Below are 24,957 nucleotides of genomic sequence, written 5' to 3' on the forward strand. Positions count from 1 at the left end.
AATATAGTCTTCAGGCTTGTTTCTGGTTATCAAATTGTGGTGAGTGAGAATATTAAAACCATATTCTCACATACTAATTGATAGAAAAAAAAAACTTTAGTCGTTAAGACCTTAGAAATTAGGGCTTATTTGCCAAATAACCAAAAAAAAAAAATGAAAATTAGATTTTGGGAAAGAAAGTAGAGAGAGATAGGAAGAGAAAGTAGGAGAGAGGAGAAATTTTGGTTAGTTAGTGTATTTAAGTTTTTTTCATGTATATAGGGTGTAATTTCCCTAGAAATTATTCAACAAGAAAACAATTTCTAGATTATTTGCGGTCAGCATAATCTTACTAGATTTTCTCTAACAAGATTTCTCCACCAAAATTGAGGAAGAGAGTTGATTTAAAAGATTAGAGCATTTGTAGAGTTTTCTCAGTCCAAGTAGAATTAAAGAGCCTTGCAAGTACCCTACACTCTCAGAAACCCTAAAAAAGAGAACCAAGAAACTTGCAGCATAAATATGTTTTGATGCTTTGAATCCATAATAGATTACTCCAAAGTCTTTAATAATTGCCCTTGCCTTCAAGGTAAACACTACACTTTATACTTGTGGATGCTTCCATTTATATATATATATACATGTCTGTAATATGCGTGTGAACACAATCCTTGATGAAACCGAGCTTCTCAAGGGAATCAAAATCGTTAATCAGCATTGCACTAGTGGAAATCAAAATGTACCCACTTATTATTCATTCAATCACAGGTGGAACAAACTCATGATTTGTTTCAGATTGATATTGCACACGTATATGCATATGCATATGCATTTTTAAGGTTTCATTTAGTTCAAGAAGCAAAATGTTTGTGTGTATATGGTAAAACGATATTAAAGGAGACAATGGAGGAACATGAGGCTGTTCTTGGTCAACGTCCTATTTTGTCTCTAATTAACTGATCTTGGTTCTTGTTTTGGTAAAGAATAGAGCCAGTCTCTCCTTTTTTTACCTTCTTTTTGTTTTGTTTTTTCTCACATTGTTCAATAATCTTATCAGATTTCTATGATGGTGTTGATTCACATTTGACATTATTTTACAAAATCTAACTTGGCCTTCTCATATTCATTAATCACACTAATTGTAACTTCAATAAACAACATCTACAGAAGATTTTGATTTTGATTTTGCCTTTTCTTCTCTGTTCTGTTTCTGTCCGACTCCTTTTTCCCTTGATAAAGTTTCAGTCTTTGCACTCAAGAATGGCTAAAGAGAACACAGGTCAACATCAGCAAACAGAAGCAAGAAGAAAGAAACTAACTTTGATTCTTGGTGTAAGCGGACTCTGTATTTTGTTTTACGTTTTAGGCGCATGGCAAAACAACAATGTCCCTGCTTCTTACTCCAAAATGGGATGCGAGACTAAATCAAATCCTTCTTCTTCAACCTCCTCCTCATCTTCTGAGTCATTAGATTTCAAAAGTCATAATCAGGATGAGTTCAAGGAAACAAACCAAACCATCAAGTACTTTGAACCATGTGACTTATCCCTCAGTGAATACACTCCTTGCGAAGATAGACAAAGGGGAAGGAAATTCGATAGGAACATGATGAAATATAGAGAAAGGCATTGTCCTTCAAAAGATGAGCTTCTCTACTGTTTGATTCCTCCTCCACCAAACTACAAGATTCCATTCAAATGGCCCCAAAGCAGAGACTATGCTTGGTATGGCAACATCCCTCATAAAGAGCTCAGTGTTGAGAAAGCAGTCCAAAACTGGATTCAAGTAGAAGGTGACCGGTTTAGATTCCCTGGTGGTGGAACTATGTTTCCCCGTGGAGCCGATGCTTATATCGATGACATTGCTAGGCTCATTCCTCTTACTAATGGTGGAATCAGAACAGCTATTGACACTGGATGTGGTGTAAGTTTTTCAAACTCTTCTCCTTTTTTCTTTGTAAATATTTCATTCATTGATTGTTTTTTTTTATTAGGTTGCTAGTTTTGGTGCTTATCTCTTGAAGAGAGACATTATGGCTGTGTCTTTTGCTCCAAGAGACACTCATGAAGCTCAAGTTCAGTTTGCTTTAGAACGTGGAGTTCCTGCCATAATTGGAATCATGGGATCAAGAAGGCTTCCTTACCCTGCTAGAGCTTTTGACCTTGCTCATTGTTCTCGTTGTTTGATCCCTTGGTTTAAAAATGGTAATGAAACGTTCTTATTTTATTCTCTTGGTAGGATGAGGAAGAACACTAACACTAAGCTCTTTTGCAGATGGTTTGTACCTGATGGAGGTGGACCGAGTTCTAAGACCGGGCGGTTACTGGATCCTCTCGGGGCCACCGATAAACTGGAAACAGTACTGGAGAGGTTGGGAGAGAACAGAGGAGGATTTAAAACAAGAACAAGATTCAATAGAAGATGTAGCAAAGAGTCTTTGCTGGAAGAAAGTGATTGAAAAAGGTGACTTGTCCATTTGGCAAAAGCCTATCAATCACATTGAGTGTAAAAAGCTCAAACAAAACAACAAATCACCTCCAATATGCAGCAGCTCGGACAACGCAGATTCTGCTTGGTAACTCCCATCTCATCTCATGTCTAACTTTTGTGTATGAATCAAAACTTGAACTCTCTCGGTTTTAGGTACAAAGACTTGGAACCTTGCGTAACACCGTTACCAAACACAAACAATCCAGAGGAATCAGCAGGTGGTGCGCTCGAGGATTGGCCAGACCGAGCATTCGCGGTACCTCCTAGGATCATCAGAGGTACCATACAAGACATCAACACCGAGATGTTTAGAGAAGACAACGAGGTTTGGAAAGAGAGGATAGCTCATTACAAGAAGATAGTCCCAGAGCTTTCACGTGGAAGATTCAGGAACATAATGGACATGAATGCTTACCTCGGTGGATTCGCTGCGTCGATGCTTAAATACCCATCTTGGGTCATGAATGTTGTTCCAGTCCATGCAGAGAAACAGACTTTAGGCGTGATCTACGAGCGTGGATTGATTGGGACGTATCAAGACTGGTGTGAAGGATTCTCTACTTATCCAAGAACTTATGATATGATTCATGCAGGAGGATTGTTCACTTTATATGATAACAGGTAAGTCAACTTCGTGTCCTTTATATATTCTATACTTAATGTGGTATTCCCTAACAATGATGAACGAAATTAATGGTTGATTGTTTTGTGTTGTAAGATGTGATTTGACGCTGATATTGTTGGAGATGGATAGAATATTGAGACCAGAAGGAACGGTTGTGTTGAGAGATAATGTGGAGATGTTGACGAAAGTAGAGAAAATAGCGAAGAGAATGAAGTGGAATACTCAAATTGTGGATCATGAGAAAGGTCCATACAATCCTGAGAAGATTCTTGTTGCTGTTAAAACTTATTGGACTGGTCAACCTTCTAACAACAGTAACAATAACTAGTGTGCCAATTCTCTTGGTTCCACTCTCCTTTGTGTTTATTTATTTATCTTTGCTTTACTAAAATCATGTTTTGTACTTCTTTTCTAAAATCATGTCTCATGACTATTATTAGGTTTAGAATCAAAGATTTTTGATCGAAGTTTAACTTTAAGTAATTTATATATGTTTAGTTTTATTTATGAAATGACGTTAAGAGTATATAAGTGATACGAATTTGGCACAACTGTCCTATTCATTTGCTCAAATATCTCTCTACACCGTAACCTGTGATTAGTAAGGGTATTAAAATGACATTTCGCCCGACTCATGATGTGTTTGGGTTTTTTCATGAGTTAATCATATCCTATATGTATATTAAAATGACATGTTTTCGTAACCATGTGTCATCATTATGATAATTCTTAGAATTCTTAGAAAAATAAATTGGTCTATATATATATATATTATATTTTTATTAAATTAACCATCAAATTGATTAGTAGTGTACAAAAGAATATTTTCAATTCTTTACTTAAATAAAAGTTACAGAATAACCTAATATGATTAATATATATATGATAATTAATGATTATGAATAATACATATTTCATAACAACTTTTGTATACTCTTTTTTAATTTTATATTATTAAAAGAAATTAAACAGTCACATTAAACATATAATAAAAATTTTGATTTTTCTTATATGTTATATTTTGAATTTTTTAAAACAACTATAAAAACTAAAAATGGTAAAAGTCCCACATTGAAAATTTTGTTATCAATGGTTTAACTTTTGTTTTCAAGCAAGATATAAATGATCATAAATGGTATGAATTAGTCTCATTAATTAATATTCATATATATATATATATAAATATATATATACTAATATCATTTAAATTGAATTACATACTATATAAAGCAAAGAGAAACCATATCATGAGGAAATGTAAGAGGCTTATGTCCTAATGCAGCAATGTTCCCAACATTTGTGAAAATGATATGTTACATATGTTTACATTCTATATCTTCAGGTTGATAATAAGAGCAAGTGAAAACTCATGATTTTGCAAAAGGCATAACAAAAAGGTGTTACCTTTATGTCTTATTTCTAAAGCTCAGAAGCACGAAATAGAATTCGCCTCTGATTACTTACAGTCTTCACGTTTTCATTGAGGGACTCATAGTCTAATGGCCTGAAAGCGTTTTCAGAATTGAATTTTTATACAAAAAGCAAACACGTTTAGCTCGATTATAAAGTGACAGCGGAGATGATGACGATGAAATGAGCGACACCAGAGATGATGACGGACGAGTTGATCGCGCTGGAGATGATGATGAGGGCCGAGATGATCGATGCCTATTGGTGTAAATAGGTTTAATTGATACCGGTTATCTCGGTTTAGGGGTTTGGTTAGATTAGTTGGTTTATTCTCAACTGTAAAGCTCACTATATATACATGTAAATGTCTCATTTTACTTAATAAGAAAAGAGTTTTGATATTATCTTCTTCTTCCTCTGCAAGTAAACTTGTACGTAATATGGTATCAGAGCATTTTTGAGCTCGATTTCTTCGTGATTTCTTCACGTTTTCTCTTGCTTGAGCTCCGATTACGTTTTCCCAAGCTACGATGGTGTCTGTGAAGAAGTTTCCTCGTCGATCGACTCGCCTTGCAACCCGCGCAGCTCCGATGGCCTCTCCGGCGGATACAGGTCCGGATCTCCAAGCCTCGCGAGCTCTTGTCGGTGTTGATCTCACTGATTCGATCCACTCTCCTTACTTTATGCATACTTCTGATCATCCTGGTTTGATTCTCATCTCTATCAAGCTTGATGGTTCAAACTTTGATGATTGGGAAGCTGCGATGAAGATTGCTCTTGACGCGAAGAACAAGATCGGTTTCGTTGATGGCTCGATCCCTCGCCCTCTCGAATCAGATCTGAACTTTCGCATATGGTCTCGATGCAACAGCCTGGTTAAGTCATGGATTCTTAACTCGGTATCGACTCAGATCTATCGTAGTATCCTTCGCTTAAACGATGCTACTGATGTGTGGAATGATTTGCATAGTAGATTCCATATGACTAATCTACCACGAACTTACAACCTCACACAAGAGATCCAGGATCTTCGTCAAGGCTCTTTGTCTCTCTCTGACTACTTCACCAAACTGAAGACGTTATGGAGCAGCTTAGAGAACTGTGAAGAAGCAGATGATCCGTGTACGTGTGGGAAGGCAGCTCGGCTTCATCAAAAGGCTGAGCGTGCTAAGATTGTTAAGTTCTTGGCTGGTCTCAATGAATCTTATGCAGTTATACGCCGCCAAATCATCATGAAGAAGACTTTGCCTTCTCTCACTGAAGTCTACAACATCCTGGATCAAGATGACAGTCAGAAGAGTTTCACTACTGCTATCTCTCCTGCTGCTTTCCAGGTGTCTGAGGCTCCAGTCTTACCGTCTCCTCCGTCCAGCATTTGTTATGTTCAGTCGGGTGCTCACAAAGGAAAGCCGATCTGTTCATTCTGTAACAAAGTTGGGCACATTGCGGAGCGTTGTTACAAGAAACATGGCTTCCCTCCAGGCTATACTCCAAGAGGCAAAACACCTGAGAAGTTTCAGAAGTCAACCTCTGTTACTCCTCCAGCTACTCTGTCCTCTAAGCCTGACGTGAAGTCTGCTTCTCTTGACAATCTGATTGGAAATCTCTCCAAAGATCAGATACAGCAATTCATTGCTATGTTCAGTTCTCAGCTTCAAAGCAACAACATCACGTTTGGTCAAGGCGATGCCTCTACGTCTCATAACACTAATGAGATATCTGGTATCAACTTCTCTCAGTCTACGTTTTGCTTTATTGGTATTCTTAATGTTTCACAGAATACTCTTTGCACTGATTCATGGGTTCTTGATTCCGGAGCTACACATCATGTTACTCATGATAAAGCTATTTTTGTGTCTCTTGACACAAATATCACGAGTTCTGTACATCTTCCTAATGGTTCTTTGATCAAGATCAGTGGAGTTGGCAGTATCAAGTTAAATGAACACATTCTTCTTAAGAATGTTCTGTTCATACCGGAGTTTCGTCTGAACCTCATCAGTATAAGCTCGTTGACGACTGATCTTGGCTCCAGAGTGATGTTTGACCCTTCTTCTTGTGAAATACAAGATCGTATCAAGGGCTCGACGATTGGTCTGGGTAAAAGGATTGGGAACCTGTATGTGCTGAACATCAAAGCCGCTTCTGTTCGTGTGAATGCAGTAGTCGACATTGGTACTTGGCACAACAGGATGGGTCATGCTTCTTACTCAAGACTTGACCTGATATCTGAAGCTTTGGGAACCACAAGACTGAAGAATAAAGGAAACTCTTTTTGCCATGTTTGTCATTTGGCAAAACAGAAGAAACTTTCTTTTCCTTCTCCAAACAACATATGTAACTCAACATTTGAACTTTTACATATTGATGTTTGGGGACCATTTTCGGTTGAGACAGTGGAAGGTTACAAGTATTTTTTAACCATAGTGGATGATCACTCTCGAGCCACTTGGATTTATTTACTGCGTACAAAGGATGAAGTCATAAAGGTGTTTCCGGCTTTTGTTAATCAGGTTGAGAATCAGTACAATATGCGTGTTAAAGGTGTTCGATCAGACAATGCACCAGAGCTCAAGTTCTCTTTGTTCTATCAAGAGAAAGGCATTGTGTCGTATCATTCTTGCCCGGAGACGCCTGAGCAGAATTCAGTGGTCGAACGCAAGCACCAACATCTACTAAACGTAGCTCGAGCCTTCATGTTTCAGTCTCAGCTTCCTCTTGAGTATTGGGGAGATAGTGTCTTGACTGCTGCGTTTGTTATCAACAGAACCCCTTCTCCTCTGCTTGGTAACAAAACACCGTTTGAGATACTAACTGGGAAAGTACCAGTCTATGATCAGCTAAGGACATTTGGATGCTTATGCTATGGTTCCACTTCACCAAAGCAACGACATAAGTTTCAACCACGGTCGAAGGCTTGTGTTTTTCTTGGGTATCCATCAGGTGTTAAAGGATATAAGCTGCTTGATTTGGACACTAACAAGATCACAGTTTCCAGAAACGTCATTTTTCATGAAGATACTTTTCCGCTGGCTTCTACTCAATCTTCTGATGATAGCTTGAAGCTCTTCACACCATCTTCAACTTTGTCCTCAGGTAACCATCAAACACATACCTCACCAGAAATTTCTTCATCTTCTACCATTCCCCCACAAATTTCTTCTCGCCCACGCAAACAACCTGCTCACTTGCAGGATTATCACTGTTATTCTCTCAATTCGAATATCACTCATCCCATTTCCTCTTATCTTTCTTATTCCAAAATATCTCCTTCTCACTTATCTTTTATCAACTGTATCACCAAAATCCCAATCCCTCAATCTTATTCTGAGGCAAAGGACTCTAAAGAATGGTGTGAAGCAGCGGATAAAGAGTTTGGAGCAATGGAAGCAACAAACACTTGGGAGTTAACTACCTTACCGGCTGGGAAGAAAGCAGTTGGTTGTAAGGTCTTATACTCTTTGAAGTTTAATGCGGATGGGACACTTGAGAGACACAAGGTTCGTGTAGTTGCAAAAGGGTTTACACAAAAGGAAGGTTTGGATTATACTGAAACCTTTTCACCGGTTGCAAAACTCACAACAGTTCGGTTTCTTTTGAAAGTTGCAGCGTCTCGCAATTGGTTTCTTCATCAACTTGACATATCAAATGCGTTCTTGAATGGTGATCTTGATGAAGAAATATACATGAAGATACCGGATGGTTATGCAGAGAGAAAAGGGATTACATTGTCTAAGAATGATGTGTTCCGCTTGAAGAAATCAATCTATGGTTTGAAACAAGCTTCAAGACAATGGTTTCTTAAATTTTCTGCTGCTCTAACACGTCTGGGATTCACTACTGGTACTAGTGATCACACACTGTTCTTGAAAACGTTTTCAGATGGTCATTTCCTGGCAGTATTGGTATATGTGGACGATATAATTGTGGCTGGTACAAGTGAAGAGAAGTCCAAACAGTTAATACATGATCTTTCACAGCAGTTCAAGCTCAGAGATCTTGGTGTTCTTAAGTATTTTCTGGGTTTGGAGATAGCTCGTACAAGTAAGGGTATTTCTTTATGTCAAAGGAAATATGCTCTTGAGATACTGACATCTACTGGAATGCTAGGATGTAAACCTACCTCTACACCTATGGTTCCGAACTTACATTTGGCACTCAAGGATGGTGAATTGATTGATGAACCGGAGCGTTATCGTAGTCTGGTTGGCCGGTTGATGTATCTGACTATCACACGTCCAGATATCACATTTGCGGTCAACAAGCTTTGTCAGTTCTCTTCTGCTCCACGTTCCACTCATCTCACAGCTGCTTATCGTGTTCTACAATACATCAAAGGAACTGTGGGACAAGGTCTTTTCTATTCAGCTTCTCCTGACTTGACACTCAAAGGTTTTGCTGATGCTGATTGGAACACTTGTCGTGACAGTCGCCGCTCTACTACAGGCCTCTCCATGTTTCTTGGTGACTCTCTTATTTCTTGGCGCTCTAAGAAGCAGGACACGGTCTCTTGTTCTTCTGCAGAGGCAGAGTACATAGCATTGAACAGTGCGTCTAAGGAGATGATATGGCTCATTAAGTTGATGAATGATCTGAGAGTTCCGCGCATTCAGACTCCTATCCTCTTCTCAGACAGCACTGCCGCTATTTACATAGCCACCAATCCTGTCTTTCACGAGCGAACCAAACATATTGAAAATAACTGTCACTTTGTCCGGCAATGGCTTGATAGGAAGGTTCTTAAAAGTCTACATGTGCGTACTGTTGATCAAGTGGCCGATATAATGACCAAACCTCTGTTTCCACAACAGTTCTATCATCTTATGTCCAAGATGAGTCTTCACAACATCTTTGGAAGCTCATCTTGAGGGGGCCTATTGGTGTAAATAGGTTTAATTGATACCGGTTATCTCGGTTTAGGGGTTTGGTTAGATTAGTTGGTTTATTCTCAACTGTAAAGCTCACTATATATACATGTAAATGTCTCATTTTACTTAATAAGAAAAGAGTTTTGATATTATCTTCTTCTTCCTCTCCAAGTAAGCTTGTACGTAATAATGCCGGAGATGATGAAGGCAGAGAAGATCGATGCCGGAGATGAGACAAGTTGTCGTCGTCGCTTTTGTTTTTTTCAATTTTCAGAAAAAATGTAATTAGAAAAAGAGAAGGGTAAAATGGTAAATGACCATATTAAATAAAACATTTTTGTGACTTTGGGCTTTGGAGTCTAAAATTGAGAGAAAAAATTCATATATGTCTATCTAAGGCTATTTCTCTAATAACTTCATCAAGCAACTTTTGTATCTACATGTGTTCACTCTTATCTCATATAAACAAGCACATGCAATACTCTCATTCAAACACAACAACCTATTTGGAGAGAAAGAGAGTGAGAACCTTTTGAAATCAGTTGGTCAGTCAACAGCACAATATTACCATTTCTACAGATAGTTCTTGATTTTATGATGATTAAAATGTGAAAAAAAACTTTTGAAGAAACTTTTTACTTGTGTTTAATTCAACCAACCGATCCATTTGTTTGGGTAAACAATAAATGCTTCTTTAAAAGAAAAGTTTCAACTTCCCGTCACATGAAAATACATTAAAAGTGTCGAACCTTTTGGTTGTAGAGCATTTAATCAGGAACAGTACGAAACTTTGACAAACAAATCGACATCCGAGGATTGTAACTAAGCGGAATCGAACCAGAGAGAAAGGGTTTCCTCCGGTACACGTCTTCTTCTTTCATTTTCTTGAATGATTCCTCAAGTTTAGTCCATGACCCAATTCTTGGATAACCCCTTAAATTTACATACGAAAAGTACTTGATTCTAGGTTTCGTTTTCTTTTTCTCAATCAGCTTTGTACGACCCATTAATAACATCAAAGCAAGACTCTTTCATGACGACCAACTTCGCATTTACCGGTGATGATGATGCTGCTTCGGTCTCTTCAAAACAACTCGTCTTGCTTGCATCTATTTGTTCAGGCATTCTCATGTGCAAACTCGTAAGTCTTTTTCGCCCTTTTTTTTTGGAATGAATACTAAATTTATTCATCAAAAAAGTTTGTACAACTAACTAGTGCTTCCTTTTTGCAATATGAGCTAAATGAAAAGAATTCAACTCACTAAGCTATTCCTTTTTCGCCCTTAAGGTCAACGATGCTTGTAAGAATACTTGAAATCATTCTGGTTGGGTTTTTTTTTGAAGGTTTATGACTTTGCTGCTTACATAAGTCCTTTGCGCTTCAATGCTTATCCAAAACTTGACAGCAAAGTTAGAATGGAATGGAACAACAGGTTTTGATTACCTTACCTCTTTAACACTGTTTGATCTTCTTTTTGGGTTTGAGATACGTAATTGAGTTAAGATATGTTTTTTTTTTCCTTCACAGGGGATTCTCAACGTTCCATGCTGTTTTTGTTTCTGTGGCTTCAATCTACCTCTTGGTGATATCGGATCAGTTTGATGAGAATGTTCATGGCGATTCAGTCGTCAATAGTACAACAAGTTTATCGGAGGCTGTAATGGGGGTGAGTTTCTTAGGCAATAAGATCATCTCCTTCTTCTGTCCTTTTTTTCTCTTTGCATTTGTTACTGATGATATAGTAACGTTAATCTCTTAACAGATCTCATTAGGCTATTTTATAGCAGACTTAACGATGATCTTTTGGCATTTTCCTACTCTTGGTGGTATTGAGTATGTAAGTATCAAAGCATCCTATAATTTTTCCATATTCGTTAAAGAATTAGCATTTAATTGAGTTTTCCTTTATATAATGAGTGAATGGATTTGTATAAGCTAATTAATGTTTGTTTTGCTCTGGTTACGTATTCAAGGTTTTTCATCACTGCTTATCAATGTTCTCCATCATTCTCTCTGTCACAAGTGGACAAGCACAGTTCTACATATTCATAGTTCTCTTGTCAGAGGCCACAACCCCTTTTGTCAATCTACGCTGGTGAGTTTTCCGGATTTATAGAAAGTCCCGTTGCTGGTTTTAATGACATGTGGCCTCTAACTTCGAGCGTGTTAATGATATAGGTACTTGGATACTAGTGGTCAAAAATGCTCTAAGGCTTACACACTCAACGGAATTGCCTTGTTCTTGGGTTGGCTGGTAATTTTTTGTAGACCAAAATAAATCTCTCTTTTCTAGTATCTGAGGAAAAGAATGTATCTGTTTCTCTTTCAGGTCGCGAGGATCCTTTTGTTTATCTACTATTTTGTTCACATGTACTTCCATTTCCATCAGGTAGTTTCAATGCTGACCGTGAGTAAAACAAACATACATTTTCTAGAGAAGAGAATCTAAAAACTTTTTTTTTTCTGTGCAGGTGAAACAAGTGTTTCCACTAGGATTTTACAGCCTTCTTACGGTAGCACCGGTCCTGTCTGTGATGAATCTTCTTTGGTTCTGGAAAATCACAAAAGGATTGATCAAAACAATCTCCAAGGCAAGACACAGGGAGTGAAGAAACGGTGATGGCCAGAAAAACTCAGATTGACCTGGACAAAAAAGATTTCGATTGCATTTACTTTATCTGTCCATGAAAAAAAAATTATTGATATCATGTTGTGATGTATCTTGTAAAAGCCTTTCGGATTATAAACAAGACTGTGCCAAGCTATGGGAATTTTATATTCAGAACCGTCAAATGATTCTTAGGTATTCAACCTGTAAAGTTTTAACCAGAATCAATATGTTTCAGGTCAGTCAGATTTTAGTGATGCTATATTATCATTTACAGCAAAAACGGTTTAGGCTTGGTTTGGTGTAAACCGAGTTATGATGGTGATTCAAATTGTTAGAAATCTATTTTATTGAAACTGAAGTACAAAATAATATTTGCCTAATTTTAAGTCATTTCCTACATATTTTCATTACTTTTAAAACTAATTATAACTACTTCATTTTTTTTATATTTTCTAATTAATTCATATTCATTTATTACGGAGTACAAAATAAAATTTACCTATTTAAATGCTTTTATTGCATATTTTACATTCCATTTTTACTCTTCCTAATTACTTCATCATTTATATTTACCATAATAATTTGATAACATTTATTTTACGTTTTAACCAAACTAATTTCACAAGTTTGAATGAAAATGATTCATTCATGACGAGAATTCAACCAACCCATTCGTATACAGATTGTATTTTTGTATCGGATTTTTGGGTTTAAAAGTAAACTTTGTTCGAATATTATAAATTTTATGATGGGGTTCGTATTCGGATCACTCTTGGTCCAGATAGGTTTGTAGGAATCTAAAATATTCAAATAACTTATGTGTTTAGAAATGTGGTTAAACAATTCTTAAAAATCTATTATCTTAAAACTGAAGTACAAAATAATATTTGCCTAATTTTAAGTGATTTCTTACATAATTTATTTTTTATTAAAACTAATTATAATCACTTCATTTATTGTCTTTTCTAATTAATTCAACTTCATTTATTACAGAGTACAAAATAGAATTTACTTATTTAAAATTCTTTTATTACATATTTTACATTTCAATTTTTACTCTTCCTAATTACTTCATCAATTATATTTATCAGAATAATTTGACAACATTTATTTTACGTGTTAACCAAACTAATTTCACAAGTTTGAATGAAATTGATTCATTCATGACAAAAATTCAACCGATCCATTCGAATACATATCGTTTTTTGTATCGGATTTTTTGGTTTAAGATTAACTTTGTTCGAATGTTATAAATTTTCGGATGGGGTTCGGACTTCGATCCCTCTGGGTCCGGATAGGTTTGTAGGAACCTAAAATATTTAAATAACTTATGTCTTTAGAAATGTTGTTAAACAATTCATAAAAATGTAAAAATTAACACCCGCACGTGCGTGCGTATCAAGCTCTAGTATTAGTTAAATGTCAAATAGAGAGAGAATTTTTATATTGTGAGTTTTACTTTCTTATGCAACCACACTTGAGCTTGTCATTCAATAAAATAAAGTATGGAATAATATTTGTAAAAAAACATGATATGTATACACTATTTCGTGTTCTGGCATATTGCTAAATTTGGTACATATGAGATGTAGGCACGAATTTGATGGTGGATTATTTGAAAAACGTTTATTGATAGACTAAAGAAGATTAGAAGGAGAAAGATAATATAATAGTAAAAGGATGACGAACCCAGCATGAACAATAAAGCTAAATAAACTTTAGTTCTTGGTTGACTTATGTATGATTGTGAATGTCCTCTCTTCAAATTAGGTCTTCTCATTTTATAGCAAACTTCGTTCATTTTTTGTTCCAAGATGGTGTGTTCCTTTGACCGCCTCTTAATCAACTGGGCCGAGTTCAGTCTAATTGATTGACCATTTTTGAGAGATGTAATCCATCTTCAACAATAAGTCCCCAGTTTATTGTAAGAGATGAAGTGGATCTTGGTGAATATACAAAGCTAAGTCCTAAAGGTAGAGAACTCAGCACTTTTCGTTCAAATTCTGTTGGTTTTCCATCTCGTCACTTTCAAGAAATATGATATGGTTTACCCCCGAACTGTCAAAATACCAGTTATTTGTTAATCATGCCAAATAAACCATTAAACGGACCTCATTTTGTCCCTAGAAGTGGAATCGTCGTCCATAGAAATGTGGGAATCATGTCGTCGTTATAGGGTTATAGACCTAACGATGTTGTTTCTCCGTTTCCTGCATCGTTATCTCTATAAATAAGGATCACGTTCTAATTTCCATGTCTTCTTACGAACAAAGATAGTTATCTCCCAAACTCTTTTTTTTTTCTTAATCAATTTTGCTATTTATTTTCCGACATGACGCCGTAGATTCACTAGATTTCTCTAATATACACGGTGTTCTTAGTTTGTTCTTCACGAGCGAATGTATTTGATCCATAAGTGCTCAAGGAAATTAAAATAGAAGGTTATGTCTTCCAACCTAATTTCAGATGTCATAAGCGGATCAAGTTCGGTAGATAACCCGCGGAGAGATCATCAAAGCGACGTGGGCAATATCACTGGAATGGATTTTGATAAACTTCAACTGGTTCATATTTTTCGAGGACATGTTTCGGTAATGGTGAGGGCTAGGATATGATTGACGAGAATCGATCATCGAGCCGAACATATCGTTCGTTAGCAAGGTCAACCGATGGCCCCTTTAATATCGTGTCTCATTCCTCGCATGTGCAGTATCAGCGATTATTTTATTTCCGAAGATGAAACCCCTAAAGCATATGTAAGGTCGTCAATTGTTGAAGGTCAGGAGTGAAAAAACCATTTCGCAACTCAGTTTACAGTGAAGAGTGTGAAGGAACTTGTCACACGATTTGATGTTGATGCCTCCTTCACTTTTTTATTCCTAAAACGGATCAGATGCCGTGGAGTCCTTTAGTTGGGTATGCATGTATATAAGATACATGATTTGGGAAATATGCTAAGTTGTGGTTCATGACTCTGCATCTCATCATGTCCTACAACATAAGAGAAATCACACCTAGGGATCGTATCCACAGAGGCTCAGTTCACTCAATAGATTTTAGGCTATCAAATTAAGCTAGTGAGTAATTAATATAATGCAGTAAATAACATAAAGAAAGGAGAGTTGTATGCGATGGGATAAAGCGGGAAATCAAAGATTTATTAAAAAAAGTTCTAGAACTTAAAACACTTTAATCAAATGAATCAACTTTCCTTGCAGAGAATCAGAGATAATATATGTCCAATTCCTAGATTCTCAAATCTCTTTGCATATTCAGTCACTTCATAGAAGCATTAAGAACATGTTTGATAAGTTCACTAATTCATAAACAAAATCTCTTAGGATATAGGTATTTAGCTCACCAGTGACTAGTTCAGACAATCAATAATGCTTTTGCATATACTGATTTTTTCTAAGATATATATTTAAGGCTTCCAATCCACATATACCATTAAGAACAATCAATGCGAAGAATAAAGATAACCCTAACAATTCATTCTACCAACTCATCAATCCTTTGAAAAATCCGAATCTAACCTGTGAATTTACTCATACATGATCAATGGAACACAAATGATAATATGAATAAACTTCATAGATAATTCAAATAAAGAGTTAATCCATTGTCTCCTTCGTGAGGACTGTTCTTACTGCTTGTTCTTAGAGTTATTAACTAAGAACTTGATCTTAGGATAATTGGAATAAAACGAGAATGTGACTGATTTTTTTATCTGAATCCTGTTGAGCTAGGTTTCTAGACACAATGAGAGTCGGCCTAATTAACTTAGAGAACATATTAAATTGAATCGTTAATGCTTATCTAGAAAAATTGGTCGCGCAACAACTAATTTGGCCTTCGAGGATCTAGACTTAGACAGTTTATCGCGGCGAGAGTTGGATAACTGATAATTGCATTCGAGTTTTGGGACTGAACTTAATAAACCATTAGAAACTATTTATCTTAGTTTCTTATTTCTTGTTTGATATCCCTAGATCTAGCATTTTTCCTATCTGCTTACAAACCGATATCTTGTTATGTTTGATTTACTGCTTTATATTTTCTTTCTAGCTTTACCAATAACTGATAGTCTATTGTGTGACCACCCTTTTTGTGGATTTAGTCCCTAAGTATTTCAATCGATCTTTTATTTGCGAGTGTTCTCTGGATAATTTGAGCATATCAGTTTTGAACGCGTATATTTTTCCTGATTACTTGTTGTTGGCTATCGCTGAAAATCTGATTTAAAAAAAAATAGTTTTTCTTCTTATAAAATTTTATTGTGTAAGTTTCGGCTCTCATATTTCTTGTTCGTGATGTAATCCATCTCCAACATATCAGCATCATTGAAAACTGATTCATGGATGGGTGCATGATTCTGTTACGCACGAATTGGTTTATGTCATCTTACGGTCCGTTGCTATTGCAAAGACCAAATTTTCACCCTAGTTGAATAATCAACTAAATAGTGGAGAATATTAACATGTTACACCAATTTGTAAACCCGGGACACACCGATGACTAACTTCACAAATTTGAACGATAATTAAATCAGGATACTGGATCCGGCATAATTTTTTACATTCTGGCAGGCGGAAGACTATTTCTACTGGTGTCCAAACATACGATCTCTCAAATCCCAACTGTGGAAGACATCATAACCTTCCAAGATGGAAATCGCTTCATCATTTGATGTGTCTCTGATGAAGAAGCTACTATTAAACTTGCACTCTTTGAATGTCCCCAGCCTTAAAAGCTTGGGCACTTTCAAGCTGGCCCAGTGGCGGACCCAGAAAAAATATTTATCGGGGGCACATAATTAATTATATAGAAAATTAATATAATAGAAATAATTTATTAATAAATATTATAAAATTTTAATAATAAAACATAAACACTATAAATATGAATAATAATAATAATAATAACGCCAATTTTCTTTAATTCATGCTAATTTTTTAAGTGATAAACTATTACTTATTACATAAGTTATTAATTGCAATACATTTTAAATTAGTTCGAAAATATATAGGAAAAGCAATCTTCAATTTACACACATACACACACATATATATATATACTAATAAGTTAATATCATTTATAAAATTGTTTTTAGTCATCATACTATAAACAACTAAACTTTGAAATAGTAAATAAAATGAATGTATTATTTAAATATTAGTTAGAATTAATCATTTACTAACAATTGATAATGTCTACTATTAAAACAATTAAATGTGCTTCGAAAAGGACTAAAATCTAAATATACAAACAACTAAAGAAAATAAATAGTAATACTAACAAAAAAGAAGAAGAATAATATTAACAATAAAAGAAAAAGTACAAAAATGCTACTATGATAACTAAAAAGATATTGTGCAAGTAAACGTGTCAAACAAGTACATCAAAAGGGGAAAATTACAGCGTGGAAGGTGTTCGAACTCTGTAGGGGTTAATTTAACCGGAGACACCTTTACCAAATGTTCTACCAAAATAATTGAGTCTAAATAAGTAATTAATTATAAAAAGTAGTTGGGGGCACGTGCCCCCGTACGTAATACTGCAATTTTATTAACAAAATTGGGGCAAAATTTTATTAACAAAATTTTGTTAATAAAATTGGGACAAAAATTTGTTTTAGTTGGAAACTTTGAAATGATAAAGGAGAAAATTACTAGAATGTTACACATTTTATGGTTTATTACTAGAACAAGATATGAGCCCGTTGCGTTGCAACGGGTTTTTGTTTGATGTTTTAATTTAATAAAAATCATAAAATAATAAATCATTTTATTATAGTATTATGATTATTTTTTGCATATGTTGTTTGAGATTTATTTTATAATTAAAACATTTTCATACATAAATTCAAGTTAATATTTGTATTTTATAATCATGGTCTATAGATGAGTTGTTATAAAATTTATACTAAAGATTAGAGAAAATACAATATATAAACATTTAAACTGAACACAATCCAAAATAATAAATGAAAAGTAAAAACGAAATGAACGTTAAATACACCAATCGAATCAATGACAACATTATACATGTTCTTATGTATTAATTTAATGTTTTATTAATTAAGTTTTTAAAATTTCATTTTGCTAGGATTTAAAAAAAAACAAAACATTCTATTTTATAAATCTTCTTTTTATTTACAATTAAAAATATTAAATACTATCTTACAATTTTGTTTAAGATTTTAGAAAATAAAATAATTATTTTATTTCTTTTAGATTCTTATACAACTATTTTATTTTTAATAGAAAAATTCTGTTTAATTATTTTTACATAAAATTGTGTACTTATTTTTTTGTCATAATTGTTTAACCTACAATTATCTATTAAAAAGGAAATTTATTTACTTATAAGAAAATAATAATAGTACTTTTATAATTTTCTTTTCATTATGCTTTTAAAACAGTAATATTAATTATTTTAAAGTTAGTTTTTCTTCATATTAATAATTTATTGTACTTGTAGGATTTTACAATTCGTTTTTGTTTAAAATGTTTTCTTAAAAGTTTATGTTTATCTTTTATAATTCTCTATCTTTACTATCTTTTAAAACAAACATTATAATGACAAATAATAATACAATAATAAAAATAATAAGACTCTTAAATAATATTTATAATTAATTTTTAAGAAAATTCGTTTTTATTATTTTAGTATATATATTTTTGATTGTGATATAGTTTAACATATATCACATTTTTAAATATATAACTTCCATGTGTCACAATCATGTTAATTAGCACTTTTGAAGAACCAAGATCAATATAATATTTTATAATTATATTTTTATTAAAAGTTTAGAAAATAAAAATTATATTAAATATATTGTTTTCAAAACTATTTTTTAGGATTTTAAAAAAGGAAAATTTCTAAAAACATTACTACTAAATATTTTTTAAAAATTGTTTTTACTATTAAATAATTTTTAAAAGTAGTTTTTCAAAATTCGTTTTTATTATCTTATATATATTTTTAATCTTTTATATATTTAAACACATGTCACAATATTAGAAGGATAATTATTATCAAATAATATTTTCCAATTATATTTTGATTAGGATTTAAAAAAAGGAAAATTACTATTAAATAATATATATAATAAGATTTTTAATATTCGTTTTTGTTAATATCTTAGTATATATATTTTTAATTATGAGATAGATTAACACATGTCACAATCTTAAATATATAATTGCTATGTGTCGCGATCATGTTAATTAGCAACTTTGAAGAACCAAACTTTATATAATAAGATGTTGTACATCTTTGTTTTATTACTAGAATGTTTTCTCTTTCCTAGTAATTTACAATAAGGGGCTTTTGTTATGTTTTATTTTCTGAAACTAATTTTAAAGATCAAAGCCACATCAGTTATTAAAAATCCACATCACATCAGTTATTTTCTGAAACCAAACCGTTTCTATCACTATCACTATCATACATACGGTTTTGTCAAAAAAATAAAAGAAAAGAACACGAAAAACTAAGAAGGAACCGCAAACCGAAATCCTCTCACCCTTCGAAACCCTCGTCGACATTGTTCTTTACTTCCTCGAACTCTCTCTAACTCTCTGTCGTTGAACTCTCTATAACTCTCTGTCGTTGAACTCTGTCTCGTCGGAGTTTTTAGAAACCGTCGTCTGTACGAAATCGCCTTCACCGCATTCTCATCAACGAGTTCATCTTTTCCGGTAAGATGTCGCGACGTTATATATTGTATTTTGGTTGAGTTTGTGGGTCAGTTATATATTGCGACTGAGATTGTTTGTGTTTTGGTTGAGGCTGTGATATGGGTGTGTCGAGGTTTTTGTTGCGACTGAGTTAGGGTTATGTTGACTGTGCTATGGGTTTGTTGAGGATTTTGTTGTGTCTGAGTTAGGGTTATGTTGCGGGTGAGATATGTGATTGTCTAGGCTTTTGTTGTGTCTGAATTAGGGCTTTTTGTTGTGGCTGAGTTATGGTTATGTTATAACTGAGTAATTATTATGTTATGGCTGAGTTATGGTTATGTTATAACTGAGTAATTATTATGTTATGGCTGAGTTATATATATGACCTAATATATTTTAATATTATGATATGGCTGTGTTATTTTTATGTTGTGGCTGATTTATTGTTGTGTTATATGATCAGATGGATGTTAGTCAAGTCGAACCACGTGATTACCCTCCAAGACTTTACCCTTCTAACCTAGAAGGTAAAGATATCAATCATAATTTCCGTGCAGGACATTTTCCCCACATTAAAGAAACAATAGGACTCGATGTGTGGGAAGAACTGGTGACTCTCCCATTGGAGTAGTTGCTAGGCTACTTTCACGCGAAAGCATTTGGTCTGGTAGGACCGTACACTATCTGCTATGTAGACAGCTGCGAGTGCATAAAAAGGAGATATGGTCTGTTGTGGTTGATGATGTTATCAGGTTTAGCTTGCTCGAGTTTGGTGAGATCACTGGGTTAAACACAGGTCCATTGCCAACAGAAAGTTTTGAACCTGATCAATACAAAGAGTTTTGGGAGGAGTTGAAGGTGCCGCTTGGGATGGGACCCAAGTATGATGAGCTGAAGGCAGCATTAGAGTTCTGTCCTGGTTGGAGTTTTGAAAAGCGTAAGTGGTTGGGGATGTTATTTCTTCAAGCCATGGGACTGTACTGTTTGCATCACAATTCAAGGATACCCTTTCAAAGTGCAATAAGGGTATTCGACGATGAAGCCATGAGGTCGTATCCATGGGGTCGGACTGCATACGAAGTTCTTGTTGACTCTCTGAAAACACTGTCTCCAGATGGAAAGTCATACACAGTAAGCGGCATGAAGGACGTTTTATTGGTTTGGGCGTATGAGTCCATCGTCTGTTTCGGTGAGAAGTTTGGGAGAGTGGTCAACAATGAAGACGTTCCTCTTTGGCGATGGGGTGGAAGGCGTACACGTTCAAGTTTTGATACTGTCTTGTCTGACGAAATCAAAGATCATGGCGAGGTAATGTTTAACTGCTACTTATACGACTGAGTTAACAGCTACTTAATGGTTGAGTTTATTTTATATTGTTGCCGAATTAGTCTATTTGATGGCTGAGTTTATTTTATATTGTGACCGAATTAATTTATTTGATGGCTTGGTTTTGTGTTATTTGATGGCTGAGTTTATTTTATATTGTGACGGAATTAATTTATTTGATGGCTTGGTTTTGTGTTATTTGATGGCTGAGTTTATGATAAACTGGTGTTGCAGGTCCGTTTGAGGAGAATGGTTATGAAGGAGTCAATTGAAGAGATGTTTCCTGTATGGTCGGATGAACCTGACGACCCACAACTCGTTAGGTTGGTAGAAGACATACACGCAGGTAGATACGTGAAAGGTTTCTGGGAAGTACAGAGGGATGAGCAGGGGAAGGGGAATGAGAAGAAGAAGAAGAAGAAAACGAAGGGAGTTTCATCAGAAGCTGAGCCATCAACAAAGAAGCAGAAGAAAGAAGCTGCTGAAACGAGAAAGGGTTCTAGCGAGGAGGAAGCTGTATTGGACAAAGCGACTCTGACGAATCTTGTGAGTGCTCTGCAGAATATTTCAGCAAAATTTGACGCTTACGATTTTGACCGGAACCGGCCAGTGATGGACGAGAAGACCCTAGATAACGTGGTGAAAGCTGTAGTGCAGCAGAGTCTGAAAGTTTTGGGGGAAAGGAAAATTCCCGACAACGATGCTAAACTCTCCTCCGCCGGCGTAGAAAAATCTTTATCGGTGACATCATCACCTCGTAGGAGGTCGCCACCGGAAAAGTCGGACAAAAGTCCAGTGGTAGAACCGCAGGCCCAGGAGGAGAAGTCTGTAAAAACTCCAGTGACAGAACCGCGGCAGCAGAAAAAGCCTGTCAAAAGTCCAGAGCCGCCGCAGCAGAAAGAGAAGGCTGTCAAAAGTCCGGTGCCGCCGCAGCGGAAGGAGAAGGCTGTCAAAAGTCCGGTGCCGGCGCAGCAGAAACAGCAGAAGTCAGTCAAAAGTCCAGCGTTAGCTGAGACCCCTGCAAAGAAGAATTCTGAGCTTGAGAAGGATACAGTGGTGAGAAGGATTTTGGGTGATGATTTTAATGAAATTGATTTCATCAGTGTTTCTCCTGCAAAGATTACTAAGAATGCTAAGGATGGTAAGGATGCCAACGTTCCAGCCTATGGACGCGGCTTACGGGGCAAGGCCAAGCGTACTGTTACTGTAAAGGATGAGGCTATCGAGGATAAGAAAAAAGCACAGCGGACAGAGGCTGCGTTGAAGAGGAAGGAGAAGCAAGAGGCTAAGAAAAAAGAGAACGAGGAGAAGAAACAGAAGAGAAAAGCGGCTGAGTTACAAAAGAAACAAGAGGCTGGGTTACAGAAGAAAAAGAAGGAAGACGAGGCTGAGTTACCGAAAAAAAAGAAGGAAAAAGAGGCTGAGTTACCGAAGAAGAAGAAAGAAGAAGAGGCTGAGTTACAGCGGTCTGAGGAATGTGTTGTGACGAACGACGAAGTTCTTGCGGAAGATAACGCATTGGCGGCGGAGTCTGATGTCGAGCCAGCTGAATTGATTAGATCTTCCGTGATAAAGGAACTGCGGGAGAAATCAGTTAAGTTATCTCCACAAGGGTTTTCATTGACGAACCTTGATTCAGCACCAGTTTTTCCGTACATTGGAGACAATGGACAGACGACTTGCATGAGGAAGAACATTACGCCTTCATCAGCAATATACGACCCTTGCGCACCTGTTGATCCGGCGCGACTGGAAAAACTGAAGCAACACATTAAGGCAATTCCACACAAACCACCAGCACCTAAAGATAAACCAGAAGAACTCTCAGCTGATCATGAGAGTGACTTCTACAGCATACTCATGCATGAAAGACCGTGGCCTGACAAAGAATATGGATGGGTGTTTGATAATGTAAGTCTTTATTAAGGCTGACTTATATATTCTATAAAGGCTGACTTATATATTTAATTCATTATATTACGGCTGACTTATTATTTTTCTTTGTCTAGCATATCGCTGCGTATATGAACGTCCTCATACAAAGGTCCATGCGAGATCCCACTCCATTCTGGTCCAAACGGATTGGTTTCATAGACCCTTGGTTGTTAAGTTCTTGGGCTTCCCTCGATTACAGGCAGTTCAGGATGAAACCTGCTTCGTTCAAGTTCAAAGACTGTGGTTATGAACCGTTGGTAAACGGGAGATACCCCGAAGAATTTACAACAAACTTGAAGTGGTATGCAGATGTGGATCACGTGTACGGATGTCTTCAAACCGGCGGTAATCACTGGGTGGCGTTTCACGTGGATCTGATCAAGGAGAAGATAGATTGCTACGATCCAATCTATGGAGAGTCAACACCCGAAAGTGAGCAAAAAATGCTAAATGCTTTTAGACCTCTACTGGAGATGATTCCCTGGATGTTGAATGAGGTTCGCATTCAGACGGAGGAGCAAAAGATACATTCCACAAAACAACATGTCAGGTGATTGTGGGGTTTATTCGTTGAAGTTTGTGGAGTGTCTAGCGCTTGGTGTATCTTTTGATGGCATAAACGATAGTAATATTCAAGGGTTACGGGTGAAGATGGCAGCAGATATCCTCGAGGAAGGAGGAAATGTTGGAATGAACAATTTGTTGTCAAAATGAAACTGTGTTTGTTTGTGAACCTGTGTTTGTTGTTATGTTAACTATTTGACTTTGGATAACTGCTGTAATAACTCAGTCGTATCGATTAGTAATACTCAGCCAGTACTCATTGATAACTCAGTCATACCTCAAACATACCCTAGAATCAAAATAATTAATAATTTTTCATTCGAATGTTATATATAAAGTCCAATTATCAAAATAATTAATAATAACTCAATGTGTGAGCATGATCTTTGTTGACTATACGAGTTTGGAATCGATTATAATCTTGAGGTATATTGGCGCAGCGTATCAATGGTAACTCAGCTCAAATCTAGGGATTTAGGTAAATCTCTAGAGACCTGACTTCTTGTATCGATGAATTGAATCAAATCGACGCAAGGCTCTCGTATTGATGAATTTAATCGAATCAACGCAAGGCTTAAGAGAAACTCTTGTAATTAAAACTATCAAATCTGATTATCAAAAGTAATATTACAAAGACTTATATAAGTCATGAGAGTCGGCAAAATCTCCAACTCCTCTAGAAAATAGGAAAACTTAAAAGAAAAGTTAAAAACATAAAAGGAAACTTTGAAAATAAACCGGCATAGAACAGAGGTTTCTTGGCGGAGAAGGTATTATGCTGCTGCATCAGGTCCCTCCGGGTTAGAAAGATTCGACCCCGAATCGTGCACTTGATCTGGTGGAAAGTACGGTGATAAGTAACGAACGTTGAAGACATCGGAAGTGTTGATATGAGCCGGTAACTGAAGACGATATGCATTATCATTTATACGCTCGAGAACCTTCAACAGACCCAATTTCTTGGCTTTCAATTTGTTGTAGGAATGAGCAGGTAGTCGATCTTTAGTCAAAAATGCCCACACCAAATCACCAACCTCAAAAACCAAGCGTCGACGATGGATGTCCGCGGCGTCCTTGTAGTGTTGCGTAGAAGCCTGTAAGTTAGAAACAACCTGGGCGTGAACTGTCTGGATGTGGTCGACAAAATCAGAAGCAACACCATGCTGTCGTGTAAGATCGGGAAGATGAGACAAGTCAAGAGGCCCGCGGGGCACCAAACCATAGATGACCTGAAACGGACTGAACCCTGAACTCCTATTGACTGCATGATTATGGGCAAACTCGGCCTGAGGTAACTTGGAGTCCCACGTTCTGATCGAATCGCCAACAAGGCAACGAAGCAAATTGCCCAAAGAACGATTAGTAACTTCTGTTTGTCCATCAGTCTGAGGATGATAGGCAGTACTCATATCAAGACTAGTACCCAATGTTTTCCAAAGAGATCGCCAAAAATGTCCGAG

The 24,957-nt window shown here is 35.9% G+C and overlaps 2 protein-coding genes across 2 annotated transcripts; both read left to right on the forward strand.

Annotated features, from left to right (window-relative positions):
* Positions 1–194: 194 nt before the first annotated feature.
* LOC103838913 (probable methyltransferase PMT17) lies at positions 195–3,481 on the forward strand. Its single transcript, XM_009115364.3, has 6 exons — positions 195–568; positions 1,219–1,902; positions 1,973–2,183; positions 2,254–2,554; positions 2,623–3,090; positions 3,188–3,481. The coding sequence occupies exons 2-6, from the start codon at positions 1,240–1,242 to the stop codon at positions 3,420–3,422; spliced, it is 1,878 nt and encodes a 625-aa protein (XP_009113612.1). The 5' UTR covers positions 195–568; positions 1,219–1,239; the 3' UTR covers positions 3,423–3,481.
* Positions 3,482–9,991: 6,510 nt separating this feature from the next.
* LOC103838912 (TLC domain-containing protein 4) lies at positions 9,992–12,209 on the forward strand. Its single transcript, XM_009115362.3, has 9 exons — positions 9,992–10,232; positions 10,365–10,513; positions 10,717–10,805; positions 10,901–11,039; positions 11,136–11,210; positions 11,347–11,468; positions 11,552–11,627; positions 11,703–11,762; positions 11,845–12,209. Exons 2-9 carry the CDS (start codon positions 10,406–10,408, stop codon positions 11,980–11,982), a joined length of 807 nt encoding a protein of 268 aa, XP_009113610.1. The 5' UTR covers positions 9,992–10,232; positions 10,365–10,405; the 3' UTR covers positions 11,983–12,209.
* Positions 12,210–24,957: the final 12,748 nt, after the last annotated feature.

The sequence above is a fragment of the Brassica rapa genome, chromosome A09 (genome assembly GCF_000309985.2).
Source record: "Brassica rapa cultivar Chiifu-401-42 chromosome A09, CAAS_Brap_v3.01, whole genome shotgun sequence".
Taxonomy (NCBI): Eukaryota; Viridiplantae; Streptophyta; class Magnoliopsida; order Brassicales; family Brassicaceae; genus Brassica; species Brassica rapa.

What these genes read in the sequence shown, in the direction of transcription:
- LOC103838913 (XM_009115364.3), top strand. Translation starts at nt 1,240, where the DNA reads ATGGCTAAAGAGAACACAGGTCAACATCAGCAAACAGAAGCAAGAAGA. An exon ending in CTATTGACACTGGATGTGGT is followed by an intron (nt 1,903 to 1,972) that starts GTAAGTTTTTCA and finishes TTTTTTTATTAG; the next exon opens with GTTGCTAGTTTTGGTGCTTA. An exon ending in TTCACTTTATATGATAACAG is followed by an intron (nt 3,091 to 3,187) that starts GTAAGTCAACTT and finishes TTGTGTTGTAAG; the next exon opens with ATGTGATTTGACGCTGATAT.
- LOC103838912 (XM_009115362.3), top strand. Translation starts at nt 10,406, where the DNA reads ATGACGACCAACTTCGCATTTACCGGTGATGATGATGCTGCTTCGGTC. An exon ending in CCTTTTGTCAATCTACGCTG is followed by an intron (nt 11,469 to 11,551) that starts GTGAGTTTTCCG and finishes TTAATGATATAG; the next exon opens with GTACTTGGATACTAGTGGTC. An exon ending in CCTTGTTCTTGGGTTGGCTG is followed by an intron (nt 11,628 to 11,702) that starts GTAATTTTTTGT and finishes TTTCTCTTTCAG; the next exon opens with GTCGCGAGGATCCTTTTGTT.